General features: G+C 38.5%; 1 protein-coding gene across 14 annotated transcripts in view; it reads right to left on the reverse strand.

Annotated features, from left to right (window-relative positions):
• The window catches only part of ERC2 (ELKS/RAB6-interacting/CAST family member 2), a 924,700-nt gene that overhangs the window by 747,184 nt on the left and 163,055 nt on the right, over window positions 1-14,461 (reverse strand). For 9 of the 14 annotated variants that reach the window (XM_045991228.1, XM_045991226.1, XM_045991220.1 and 6 more), the window contains 2 exons: window positions 4,029-4,052; window positions 2,967-3,383 (listed from right to left, as the gene is read on the reverse strand). In XM_045991228.1, coding sequence (XP_045847184.1) covers window positions 2,967-3,383; window positions 4,029-4,052 — 441 coding nt within the window. The remainder of the gene's footprint in view (window positions 1-2,966; window positions 3,384-4,028; window positions 4,053-14,461) is intronic. The other 5 variants (XM_045991216.1, XM_045991229.1, XM_045991215.1 and 2 more) reach the window with 1 other exon arrangement.

The raw sequence follows: 14,461 nt of genomic DNA on the forward strand, positions 1-14,461 counted from the left end.
GTGATGAAGTCAAACTTTATTAGCTATGATTGCTTTATCCCAAAGCAGATCCTCAGTAAGTGCTCACTGAATGGATGGACAACTGAATGCACCAGGTAGTTCTGAGAGTTAAATAAATATGAGTCAATGAAAAGTATTCTTCGAAGTGTCTGACACATAAGCATCTATCCAGATGCTGTTATGAAAACTTCTAATGAATGATGAGTGGTTAAGATACTCATAATTCTTGCATTAGTTAACTTTCCTTTTCCTGCTGTATTGTGGGTAAACATTTCATGGCATTATTCAGAGATGTGTTGGTAAACGGGCTTCAGGGATGGGGTGGCAGGGGCACAGGCCCTGGGGGTAGCATTTGCTGATTTCCATGGTATAAATACTCCCACCATGACTAATTTCAAGTTATCAATGGTTTAAAAGCAGGCTCACAAAATTCCTGAAAATGTAACAAATGGCTCTCAGAAGATAGTACAATCCTTCTCTTGGGGAACATCCTTCAGGCTTCCAAAGTCTTTTTGTTAAGTTTAAAATGAGTTTTGTTGTTTGTTTGTTTTTTATAGAGAACACCTTTTCCACATTCACCTTCTTGATAAGCCAAGAAAAAGGCAATCCACTGACTTTCATTTGATGCCCAAGGAAACTAGCTGATTATGATGGGCTACATTTTCTGTACCACTCTCTGTGGGCTCTCAGACTGATGGTTAAGGCTCTAAACATGATCTATTTCCAGGCCAGACCACTGTGAGGGCAAACTAATCTTGTAAAACACAAATTGAATTTTATTTAGATTCATTTAAGTGGAGGCATCCACACAACAGAATCAAGGCACCATCTACTTAGTGCTACCAGTGAGCAGAATCTAATAACAGAAAAAGAGTGACTCTCCCTGACCACAAGACCCCAACATGGAGTGAAGGTCAGTGCTGCAGATGGAGGTTTCTCTGGCATCGCTGCCCTGCTATACATGCAACATGATCCCTTGGCACCCAAAATAAAGCAGCAGGTTTTTTCAACTATGGTAATCTCCAGCCACAGTTCTAAGATAACACAACCAAAATTTCAAAATCCACGGTTGCTTTACATGCAAGTGACTACTGCCAGTAGTTACTGTTTCTCTTCTGAAAACTCAGTGTAAAGTCTATGGAGTGAGGCAGGAAGAGATTAGTCTCTGCTCCACTCTATCAGTTATTTATTGTTGTGTAAGAAATTACCCCCCAATTCAGCAGCTTAAAACAACACACATTTATTATCTCACAGATTCTGTGGATCAGGAATCCAGGCACAGCTTAGCTGGGTCCTTTGCTTCAGTCTCTCACAAAGCTGCAGCCAAGGTGTCAGCCCAGGGCCTGTCATATTATGTGAAGGTTGCACTGGGGAAGGATCCTCTTCCAAGCACACTAAGTGGTTGTTGGCAGTTTTCAGTTCACTGTGGCTGTTTGGAGTGAGGGTCTCAGTTCCTCATTGGGTGTTGACTGGAGGTTACTCTCAGTCCCTTACCACACAGGCCTCTCTCACATACTGCTTCATCAAAGCAGGCAAGTTGAGAATAAAATAGAGTGTGCTAACAAGAGGAAAAGAACAGTCTTATATAACCGAATCATGAAAGTCACACTGGCAGCCCATTACCTTCACCATATTTTGTTGTTTAGAATCAAATCACTAGGTTTAGCCTATACTCAAGGACATGGATTTACACAAGGGTATGATTTCCAAGAAGTGTACATCATTAAGGGCCATCTTAGAAGCCTAAGATGACATTCAGGCTCTTGGAATATGGATGGGAAGACCCAGTCCCAACAAAACATCCCTTTAAGCATCTCAATCCAAAACCAAGCCATGTGGCTTCCCAAGCATGCTGTTAATGTCTCATGAAAATAAATCAAGGGAGAATAAGCATGGAGGACATTAAGTCTGAAGATACAAAAGTCTGTTCAAATTTTCTAAGCATATACAATCTACATCAGAGGAAATTCTTGGGAGCATCAAGCCCCATCATGGAAGCCATGTCTTCTGAACTACCAAAAAAATGACTCATAAGAACTGCCCATCTGAAAAGGTATAGAATGTCAAGAAATCTAATTCTGAAAGCAAATATCTTTTGGAATGTTTATTTATTGCTACAGAAAACTTTTAAAATATACTTAATGCCATTTTATTGCTTCCTATTTTCTGTGAGATCTGTGCCTCCCTCAACATTTTGCCTACAGGGTACTTTTGAGATCCACATCCACCATAGCAGCAAGGAACTGCTGTAAAAGTTTCAAACCTTGGCTATCACCCACATTTTTTTCTAAGTTCTATCCAACTACATATCCTCAGATATCTGAGCATCCCAATATTCAATAGTGGTGGCAGGCCGGAGAGCCTCTGAAGTACTTCAAATTATTTAATCCACTAAGTGCCAAAATGCATATTCAAGAAACCTGGGACAGTTTTTCCTAGCCAAAAGAAAATGCAGATGAAGATTATCTTAAACCTAAATGTTCAAAACTGGTCTGCACATTTTACCGTTCTTCCCAGAAATATCCATATGCTTTACTTTCTGCAAATGCTGCCCTAATTCAGCTATGAAAATATTTAGGTTCATTGTTTTGCTAATCACCTATTTGTTTTGCTCCTATAGAGAGATGTATTTGATAAATCTAAAACTTAGTACTGTACTTAAAAAACCCTGAAACTACGGCCATCTGTGGCAAAGTAATTGTAAACCACCTTAGAGCTGGCATGTGCTGCACACACTTGGATTCTGAATATGTGTCGAATAACAATGGAACATATGTGTAGTGAGCAAAGAAAAAAATCTAATTCAAAATTCCAGTTTAAAGGTGATAAGAAGACAGGAAAATTATAAAACAGATGCCAGGAAATTTTGTTAAGGCTGCAGATATCTTCCAACCTGTGAAAATAACTTGGTAACATATTTTAACTTGTAAAATATGGGTTTGGGGCAATAAAGTGAATGTCCTTACCTCTCTAAGATGTATGTTTTCCTTCTCCTTCTGGTCTAAAATCACTTCTAAGTGACTGACTTGAGACTCGGCTTCTGCCATCCGTCGTGTTCGTTCATTGTCATCCTCGAGACTTTTAGAAGGCAACCCTTTACTTTGCAACATCTCGAGAAGCTTTTTAATTGACTCGTCTCGGGCATTGAGGGTCTGTTTCTGTGTTTCAATTCTCAACTCCATTTCCTCCAAGGTCTTCCTTAAAAGGAACAGCTCTTTAGCTTGTCTGTCATGTTCAGCTTGGAGCCGCCGGAAGTTCTCCTCAGTCAGCTCAATGGTGAAGTGCTCAGCTCCACGGTTGCCACTCTCTTGCTGCAAGAGGTGATTGAGGTCTCTCTGGGTCCGAAGCTCATCCTGAAGGGCTTGGATTGTCAACTGCAGGTGCTGTGATAAGAAAGATGGAGCAGGAGAGGAGAAAGAAGGGGGAAAAGTCAATGGAAATGCCAAGCGCTATTTGCTACTACCAGACTATGAAGATGGAATGTTAATCATGAGGTAGGTCCAGAGGGCCAGCCGTGAAGTCCTCCAGGGTGACTTCAGAAGCATGGGACAGCACATGGAGAGGGGGAAATTAATTCAGTGATGCTTTCTGAATGTCTCAGGAGAAGATAAATGTACACATACACAAAAACAATATATTAGTGTCAGTCACAAGGGAAATTATACATCTACAGAGTTTTAATTAAGGAAGTGGAAAGGGTTAGAAGGGAAAGTCTCACAAACACACCTTCTTTAGGTCCGCAATGCTCCAGACTCAGTATTCCTTGTTTCCTAAGGTGTTCTTTATTCTACTATCCATACTTTCAATGATAAATGCATTTCCATTTAAAAAATGAAAATAATAGCATCCACTACAAGTAGACACAAAGGAGGACTTTATTTTTTACAAATAAAGCTGTGAACAGGTTTAGTAAACAGGATTACTGCATCTGCAAGCAAAAGGGAATAAATGCAGACAGAAAGACACAAACACACAAGGAGGTGAGGCTGTGCAGAGCAAAACAAACAAGCTGCAAAGAGTGGACAAACCTTGGTTCTTCTGGCATCCAGTAACTGAACAGCATGGGAAATGGAAAAAAAAAAAAAAAAGAAGCAAAAAATCAACACAAAGAAAAGTCCAGTGCAAGCAAAGGATATTTAACAGAAAGAATCAACATAAAATACCTTCACAGAGAAAAAAAAAGAAAAAAGAAAAACAAATTCTTATTACAGCAAAGATCCATAAGCTACACAAAATCTATAGCACTGCTGTTTGATAAATATGATCAAAAGAAAAATAAAGAAGAAGAAGAAAGTGAGGTTAATTCCACCTTTTGTTTTCTTAAATCTCACTGACCCAGGAACCTAAAGTCTTCAGTATACTACCAGGGAAGAAAGAACAACACTCCAGAAGTATCCACATATTATTCCAAGTCACCATTTCAGCCAAAATCAGAGTGAAAACACCAAAGAAACAAAACAGTTACCCGTTATGAGAAAAGAAACAGTTGCATGAGGACAGTTGGTGAATTCTGCAACACCTTCCCCACAGGGTCAACCCTCAGGCTGGTCAGAACAGGCAGTCATAAGCTAGAAGGCATTTCTGTCCTAGGAACAAACCAGGGCACTTCCAAAACAGTTCTTCATTCAATCACCAAATACACACTCCTGCCAGCAGACCAGACATAACACTAAGCAAGGGAATCAAAATGAACACAAGGCATAGCTCCTACCCCCAGGTACCTCACAGTACTGTAAGCCATAAATAATACTATGTCTACATTACATAAATATTGGAGTGGCCCACATTTTGAAATCTTTCTGAATTCCTATAGCTGGCACCCAGAAGTGTTGAGATCTTTCTGAGTCTGGTCTATGCCCAGAGATTAGCACTGAGTATTACAACATCTTGATTAAACTATTTGTGGATCTATTTCATCTTCCACTTAAGAACATCCATTGAGACATTCCCAGACCACAAAGAACAATTATTCTCTTTCTCATCCATGTGCCACAGTGTCTCACAGGACAGTGACTGCAAGTGAGCAACTGGTATGTATTTAACGATGGTAATTATGAATTTTTTAAACAAAATTCACTCCTGTGAAGTGTAAAATTCAGTGGTTTTTAGTATATTTACAGAGTTGTGCAACCATCTACACAATACATTTTAGAACATTTTCATCATTCCAAAAGAAGGTGCAGGATACAAAATTAATATAAAGAAATCTGTTGTGGGGTGCCTGAGTGGCTCAGTTGGTTAAGCATCTGACTCTTGATTTTGGCTCAGGTCATGATCTCAGAGTCTTGAGATCAAGCCCCACATCAGGCACTGTGCTGGAAGTGGAACCTACTTAAGATTCTCTCACTCCCTCTCTCTCTTTTTCTCCCCCCACAACCCTCCTTGCTCTTACTCTCTCCCTCCCCCAAAAGAAAGAAATCTGCTGCATTTTTTAGACTAATAATGAAACAGAAGGAGAAATTAAGAAAACAATCCCATTTACAATTTCACCAAGAATAAAATACCTAGGAATAAGTTTGACCAAGAAAGTAAAAGCTCTCTACACTGAAAACTCTAAGACACTGATGAAACAAACTGAAGACAACACAAAGAAATAGAAAGATAGTCCATGCCCATGGATTGGAAGATTTAATATTGTTTTTTCATTTGTTTGTTTGTTTTAGAGAGGAAGAGAATCTTAAGCAGGCTCCACACCCAGTGCAGAGCCGACACAAGGAATGATCTCATAACCCTGAGATCACAACCTGAGCCAAAATCAAGAGTTGGACACTTAACTGACTAAACCGCCCAGGTGCCCCAGGATAATTATTGTTAAAATGTCCACTCCACCCAAAGCAATCTAGATTCAGTGCAATCCCTATCAAAACATCAATATTACTTTTTTCTCAGAACTAAAACAAATTATTCTAAAATTCATGTGGAACCACAAAATACCCCAAATGGCCAAAGCAATCTTGAAAAAGATGAACAAAACTGGAAGTATCACAATCCCAGATTTCAAGATATACTACAAAGCTATAGTAATCAAAACAGTATGGTACTGGCACAAAAGTAGCCATATAGATCAACTGAATAAGATAGAGAGCTCAGAAATAAACCCATGCTTATGTGGTCAACTTATTTATGACAAAGGAGGCAAGAATTTAAAAATTTAAAATGGGGAAAAGACAGACTCTTCAATAAATGGTGTTGAGAAAATCGGACACCTATATGCAGAAGAATGAAACTGAAGAACTTCCATACTGTTTCTCATAGTGGTTGCACCAATATACATTCCCACCAACAGAGTAGAAGGGTTCCCTTTTCTCCATATCCTCAGCAACACTTATTTTCTTCATCTTTCTGATAATAGCCAGTCTGACTGGTATGAGGCGGTATCTCAATGTGGTTTTGATTTGCATTTCCCTGACAATCAATGACTTTGAGCATCTTCTCATGTGCTATTGACTGTCTGTATGTCTTCCTTAGAAAAATGTTTATTCATGTCTTCTGCCTATTTTTTTAATCAAGTTGTTTGGGTTTTTTTGGCTAGTAATTTATGTAAGTTATCTATATATTTTGATATTAACCCCCTATCAGATATATGATGTGCAAATATCTTCTCCCATGAAGTAGGTTGCCTTTTCATTTTGTTGCTGGTCTCTTTTGCTGTGCAAAAGCTTTTTATTGTGATATAATCCCATTTGTTTATTTTAGCCTTTTTTTAAGATTTTATTTATTTATTTGACAGACAGAGATCACAAGTAGGCAGAGGGGCAGGCAGAGAGAGAGAGAGAGGAGGAAGCAGGCTTCCCACTGAGCAGAGAGCCCAATGCAGGGCTCGATCCCAGGACCCTGGGATCATGACCTGAGCCAAAGGCAGAGGCTTTAACCCACTGAGCCACCCAGGCACCCCATGTTTATTTTAACTTTTGTTGCCCATGTCTGAGGAGACTGACCAGAAAAATATTGCTAAGACTGATGTCAAAGAGCTTATTGCCTATGTTTTCTTCTATGAGTTTTATGATTTTAGGCCTTACATTCAAGGTTTTAATCCACTTTGAATTTATTTCTATAAATGCTGTAAGATAGTAGTCTAGTATCACTCTGGCATGTAGCTGTCCAGTTTTCCCAACATCATTCATTGAAGTGTTTGTCTCTTCGCCATTTTATATTCTTGCCTCCTTTGGAATAGATTAGCTTATCATACATGTGTGGGTTTATTTCTAGACTCCATTCTATTCTATTAATTTATGTGTCTGTTTCCATGTCAGTACCATATAGTTTTGATTACTATAGTTTTGTAATATAGTTTGAAATCAGGAAGTATGACCCCTCCAGATTTGTTCTTTCTCAAGACTGTTTTGGCTATTTGGGGTCTCCTGTGGGTCCACATAAATTTTAGGGTTCTTTGTTCTATTTCTATGAAAAATGTAATTGGTATTGTGTTGGAGATTGCACTGAATCTGTAGATCACTTTGGGTATGGACATTTGAACAATATTAATTTAACAATATTAACTCTTCCAATCCATGAGCATCTTTCCATTTGCTGGTGTCATCTGAAATCTCTTTCATCAGTGTCTTACAATTTTCAGACTACAGGACTTTCACCACCTTCATTAAATTTTATCCTAGGTATTTTATTATTTTTGATGCAATTATAAATGGAATTATTCTCTTAATTTCTCTTTCTGACAGATTATTAGTATATAGAAAAGCAACTGATTTCTGCATGTTAATTTTGTATCTTGCAACTTTACTGAATTAATTTATTAGTTCTAATAGGTTTTTCTCTTTCTCTATTCATAATATCACATCATGTACAAATGATGACTGTTTTACCTACACCTTACCAATTTTGATGCCTTTTATCTCTTTTTGTTACCTAATTACTGTGGTAATTATATGTTAAATATATGTTCTAATAATATGTTGAATAAAAGTAGCAAGAGTGGGCATCTTTGCATAGGCCTTGACAATTGTTTTCTTTCTTTTTTGCAATGAAAGTGCCTAACTTAAGATGTGATTGCCAAGACATCCACTTTAAAGAGGAATCTAGTTCAATGATGGCTTGAATAAACATATTATCAACCACAGGACTAGATAAGAGACAGACTATCTGCCCCAACTGAGGCTCCTCTGTTTTAGAAATTTTGGTTGATTTCAATAACCGACCTTTTGAGCCACTTTTTTCTCTTCCCACACTTTAAATCTCCCCTCTTGTGTTTTAAATTCACCAATAAATAATGAGCCCACAAAACCCCCCATCCTTGACCCCAATAAAAGCAGAACCAGGCCCATGCACTCTCTACCCATGACCTCACTGTATGGCCCCACCTCTGCTGCACAATTTCCAGGTTCTTTAAATGATAAACCTGTTTTTTTCAAAATTTCTTGATGGTTATTGCTAAAGGGCATCTTGAAATCATACTAAGAACCACAAGGAATAATCCAACCATAATACCGGTTATTGATAAACTGAGACCAGTTCAAAAGAGATTTATGAGATGATCTAGGTTTATTTGGAAACAAACATGAATTGGGATGATCAGACTGGAATTCATTCTTTCTGAGAGTGACCAAAACTGATTGTTTTTCTTATGTGGTTCACAGACTGGCCAAAAGGGAATTCCAAGGAAAAATTGCCAAAATGTTTTGAGCACAGACAGCAACATTGAAAGACAACTCTGTAAGCGATCTGCCCCTTTGGATGGGCAAGTTGCCTATCACCCTGATCCTGTTTCCACACCTGCAAAATGGGGATAATCATGTTTATCTCACAGAGTTCCTGTGAGGAATAACTAAGATAATATATCAAGGGCCATGTTTGAGAGTGAAGGAAGAGAGGAAGTTTGGTAGAAAGGAAGGAAGAAAGAAAGAAAGTAGAAGAGAATGAGAGGGAAGAAAGAAGAAAGAAAGAAGAGAGAAATTGAGGGAAAATTGATCCATTTATCCATTCAATATATACTTACCTAGTATCTCCCTTATACTCACAAAATTAAAAAGAAAGAAAGAAAGGGAGGGAGGGAGGGAAAGAAAGGAAGAAAGAACAGTCAATCCATGTTCATGGTCCATGTAGATAAGTAAACTAATAGTAGCTTTACTATGTTATGAGGGTCAGGCAGAAATCACAGCCAGATGGCTAGAAATTCAGAAAGGATGTCACCCAGCCTGGAGACATGTGGGAAAACATCCCAAAGAGCCACCACTGAGCTGCATCTTGAAGAGCAGTTGAGAACCAGCCCCATGAAGAATGATGGAAAGAGAAGAGAACGTATAAAAACTCAGAAGCAAAGACAGACCAAACCTATCAAGGAATAGTAATAGCAAAAACCTGGATAGAGCTTGCCACATGCCACACAATGTTCTAAGCTTTGTTAATCCTCACAACCACCTTGTGAGGTAGCCACTGTTTAAGATCTCCATTTAATTGATGAGAAAAATGGAGATGCAAAGTGGTTAAGTAACTTGCTCCAGGTCATCTAGCTAGGTAAGTGGCACAGCCAGATGTTCATCTAGGTGGTCTGATACCAACTCCCCTGCTCAAGCCACTATACCATCTAGCCTCTGAACCAGCACAAATACTTCAGGATGCTGGAAGAAAAGGATGTAGGTAAGGGGGCAGAAGCTATGAGAGGAGACAGGCAGGCAATTATGACAGTTACAGCAATTCCTAAAAGTTAGCCACCTAGGCTGTTCCTCATTCAAAGGTTGTAACAATAGATGCTTCCAGGTTGTATATTTATTAATAAGCAAAATCTACTTTCTAGGTAGCCATTTTATTAGTAACTAAATGACTTTGGCATGACCAAATACAATCTGATAATCAACCTAAAATTTAATTTTCAAATCTTTCTCAAGTTCATGTGTCATTTAGTTTTCATTTTTTTAAAATATTTAAAATTAAGCAGAGATCTGTTCCTAAAAAGGAATTATTGAGCAAAATGCATGTACCTTAAAGAGCCCTGATCATCTTTCTGCATTATATACAGGAGAATGGGGAGGGGATCTGAAGCAACCTCTCCCTCTATCTGTCTCTCTCCTCCCTCACTCTTCTACTTCTAGGAAATTCAATTCAATCAAATTTCAAAATTCATTCACCAGATAGCCATTTCTAGTTAGATATTTAACACAGGCAATTTCTATTTTAAAATATAAAACCACATGTAATAATCTATTGAAAAGAATATCCTCTCTTTGTCTCAGTTTTCTCATTTGTAAAAGGGGGAGGAGAGTAATAATTCCTAATACACAAGATTGTTGCGAAAATTAAATGAGTTAACATATACCTAGCTGTAGAATGTACCAAGTACAGAGTAATCACTTATATCAGTCAGGATAAGCTAGGATATGCTGCCTTGACAACAGCAACAAAAAACCATATTCTGAAAGACATAATCCACTTGACACACTGATGACATGGAATCAGAACTCAAAGAGCTCAGAGACCTTAAAGGTTAGCCTGTTAACCTCATTTTACAAACAAGATGATCAGATCACACAGGTTAAATGACAGACCCAAAAAAGCAATCACATTGTCAAAGCCAGAATTTCAGTTTCTGGGAGCATGAAATCTTGGTTTCTAAGATCCTGAACTCTAACCTTATATATATTATAATAACCCTAAGAGTAGACCAAAAGGGGGTGGCTCTCTAATTTAACAGCTTGGGAAATGGCAATGGTATCTCCTACAGGAGGCTGAAAGACAACCTAAATCATTTCACCGGGTGAAATAGTTTAATAGCATGGGACCTCCAAGAATAATTTACTGAGACTTCCTTTCTACATCTTTGAAATTAGACTGTTAGCAAATTAAAATTGGCTAATGGTATACAAGCTCAATAAAAACTAGCTCTAAAAGATCCAGATAAAATACAAATGAAATCTCTAGCAAAGCCAAACACCTTCTCTAAGGGCTAAAAATTTAGAAAAAAAATGCACAGTTTTCAATTCTGCCCTTCCCAGATTATTCAGTTCCTTCAGACTGAATCATCTTCCCCTTCTCAACCATGAAAGCACATTTCTTTTAAGGCTGTAACCCAAACCCTACTGGATCAAGAACAATCATTTTAGTTTGTTACCTACATCAGGTAGCTACCTACAGACCAGCAACCTGTAAGGTTGTATTCCAGGGCCATCTCTTTGGAAACTCCCAGTGATCATTATGGCCTCAGCTTCCCAAAGCTTCAACCTCTCCTTCTGTGGCTTCCATTCTATTGCATCTGGAGAGAAAAGCCCTTCCAATGTCCACCTGCACTGGGATAAAACATCAGCAGGTGATCCAAACTCATACCTGGGTCCCACTCAAACTGCTATCAACTTAGCACTTACGGCACATGTGCAACAGGTGGCAAAACTGTTAATTCCCTTTAAGTACAAAAATCGGTCTGTAAGTGGAAGGGCATTCAGAAAACTTTTTACGGCCCACTCTACACTCTAATTCTGGGATCATTCTCCAGTTGTTCTCAAAGAATCAAAGCTCAAAAGGCAAACTCCCTTCTCCGCAGCCTGCCACTGAGGACACCACAGAAAGAAGCAAAGCAGGTGTCACAATGTCATCCAGACTACTCTTCATAGTCACTCTGCTAGGAGTACAAATAGTACAAACAGAACAGTATTTATCCTGATACCTGGCCTTCAACCCAGTTCTTTTTAACCTTTTCCCCTGACACTTAACTGCATACTTTGAAATCTGCCCTGGACAGTAAACGCTATTCCCATCTCCAGTCCACAAAAGGAAAACAAAAGTTTAAAATCATTGGTCTGGGATGCCTGGATGGCTCAGTTGGTTAAGCGGCTGCCTTCGGCTCAGGTCATGATCCCAGTGTCCTGGGATCCAGTCCCATATCGGGCTCCTTGCTCGGCAGGGAGCCTGCTTCTCCCTCCGCCTCTGCCTATCTCTACCTACTTGTGATCTTTCTCTCTCTGTCTCTCCTGGTTCTCCCTCTGCCTCTGCCTACCTCTCTGCCTACTTGTGATCTTTCTCTCTCTGTCTCTCTCTCTCTGACAAATAAATAAATAAAATATTTTTTAAAAAAATCATTGGTCTATCCTATTTTAAAACAACAACAACAGGTAAACAAAATGGAAGCTTAAAAAGATTAGTCTGTCTAATTGATTCCAAGTGTCAGACAATAAAGGAGGTCATAATGACTTCTGTTTCTGGCATCATGAAAGGCTATGTTTTCTGATAAGCCCTCATACTACACAACAGCTAGACAAAAGCAAATAGATCTTTCAGAGCATTGCTGTGCTTATAAGAAAGTAAAGAATATCTCCAAGAAAGAGAAAGATTGAGAGAAAGAAAGTGAGCTTTTCAAGGGCACATTCTGGGCCAAATTTGCATTATACCCCCCAAATCTAGCACATAATAGGTATTCGATAAACAGTGAAATATGGACAGAAAGATGAGAGGACCAGAAGGGAAATTGTCTCACCAGATGGTCGGCACAGGGGAACACTGTGAGAGTGAATATGTTTCCATTCCTCTTTGCTTTGCTGTACTTAGACTAGGGGTGGGAGAGTGTGGGGCAGGCGGGGAGGGAAGGGGTGTCCTTGACCTCAGATTACTCTGTCCTGTTCTCTCCTCCAAAACTCAAAATGCCTCACGTCCACCAACTCACTCATCTGACAAGACTGCTTTGACGCTGCCAGCACTATGTCCACTTCACAAGAGGATAAATTGGACTGGCTTAAGGGATTTGACTGCAATCACATTGTTAGCAGATATGGGCCAGTGTCTAAAACTGAGGTTTCCTCCAGCCAATTCTAAAGTCACCCCTGCTATAAAAAATACAGAGAACTTCATTAAGCACAACTCTCATAAGCTCCCATAGTCACTTAATCTTGGGAAAAAAAAAAAAGACAATAAAAATATAAGAAACTAAGCCATACTTGAGTTTATATGGAAAAGGGGGGAAAATACACTTTGCCTTGGCCAACATTCAGAAGAATGACTTCCAATAGCTACTGGAGTCAGAATCTAATCCAGATTTCTGAATGTCTAAAACACAAAAAGGTAAATAGAATGAAAACATAATTATATATGTATGATGTGCATGGAACACACAATTATTTAAATAAGGTCTAGCCAGATGTTTAGAATCTACTGTGTCTTATCCCCAAACATGGAAAATATGAGTTCCTGGCAAATTTGAAAAAATTTGTGACCTTAAGCTCTTTTCCACACTATGGGGGAAAAAAAAGATAAAGTTTTGTACTATAAAGCAGTTTAGGGTTTCATTGCTATGAAAACCGTCTCTGAGCTATATAAAAATATGAATTGGCTTATATCCAAAAGTCTTGAACTTTTTTTAATAAATCCATACTCCTTCTCAAGCAAGGGCTAAACATAACTCTTTCAAAGAAAACAGAATCTCTTTGCAGACAACTTGGCCTGCTCTGCTTCTCCTGTGACTTTATTTCCCTATTTATCATTTTTTAGTTTTTCTCTAATCAAATTTTAAGGGCAGGTTCTCTGATCCCTGTTTCCATAATCCCATGTGCAGGATGTACAGCACTCCTCATGGCTTCAAACCTTCCACAGACTGTGTCATGTGTGTGAAAAGACAAATAGCAGATACTGGCTAAAAACATGTGGCCCCAGTGTGCTATGGAAGGGTTGCTCTACTTAAGAAAAGTATAAAAAGATTAATATTTAGACATATGGTCCTAGGCTTTTTCCTTTAGGATAGAAGGAATAAGCACATACAGCTAATTGAGAATATTGATAGGTAATTTTTAAAAATCACCAAAGCATGAGGATCCTGGAATCCTCGGACACATCAGTGACAACTGCAGAATCCGCTTTGGTCAATAACGTGACATTTTGCCAAATTCATAACACTAGTGTGGAAAGACCTATTGGCACTTGCTTTTGTAAGCAAGGAGTTCTGGTTCTCATACAGAACAATACTATAAGGTGGCACAGTATCGGAATATTGTACCAAGCTAAGAGTTAAGGACTTAGCTTTGCTAAGTAGCTTTGCTACTAACCAATTATATGATCTGGGGGAAATCAGTAAATTTGTCTGGGCTTCCAAGAACAGTGGTGATGAGCTGGCTTTTGAATCCTGATCTACCTATTACAGCCTATGTCACCTTGAACAAATTACTAAAGTAATTTGAGCATTGAATTATTCATCCATAAACAGTAAATAATAATTGTAACTAATGTACAGGGTTCACACAAAGACCACATGAGATGTTCCTTACATAAGTGAATAGGTTTCCATAAGCATAAAGCACTGGGCCTGGCACATAATGAACATTCAGTAAATGTTCACTATTATTACTATTGACATAGTGGTGGTGGCTAGAGGCCCAGAATTAAAATTTCTCTTCTTTCTCCCATTTGGGCAGGGAAAAGAAATGAGTATAATGAACATAAATTTTTGATCATCAAATAAATGCAACAGTGGGAAACAAAATGCTAAGCACTTTGGCATTTTTTAAATAAGGGAAACAGGAAACATTTGTTT

The sequence above is a fragment of the Meles meles genome, chromosome 20 (assembly GCF_922984935.1).
Source record: "Meles meles chromosome 20, mMelMel3.1 paternal haplotype, whole genome shotgun sequence".
Lineage (NCBI taxonomy): Eukaryota > Metazoa > Chordata > Mammalia > Carnivora > Mustelidae > Meles > Meles meles.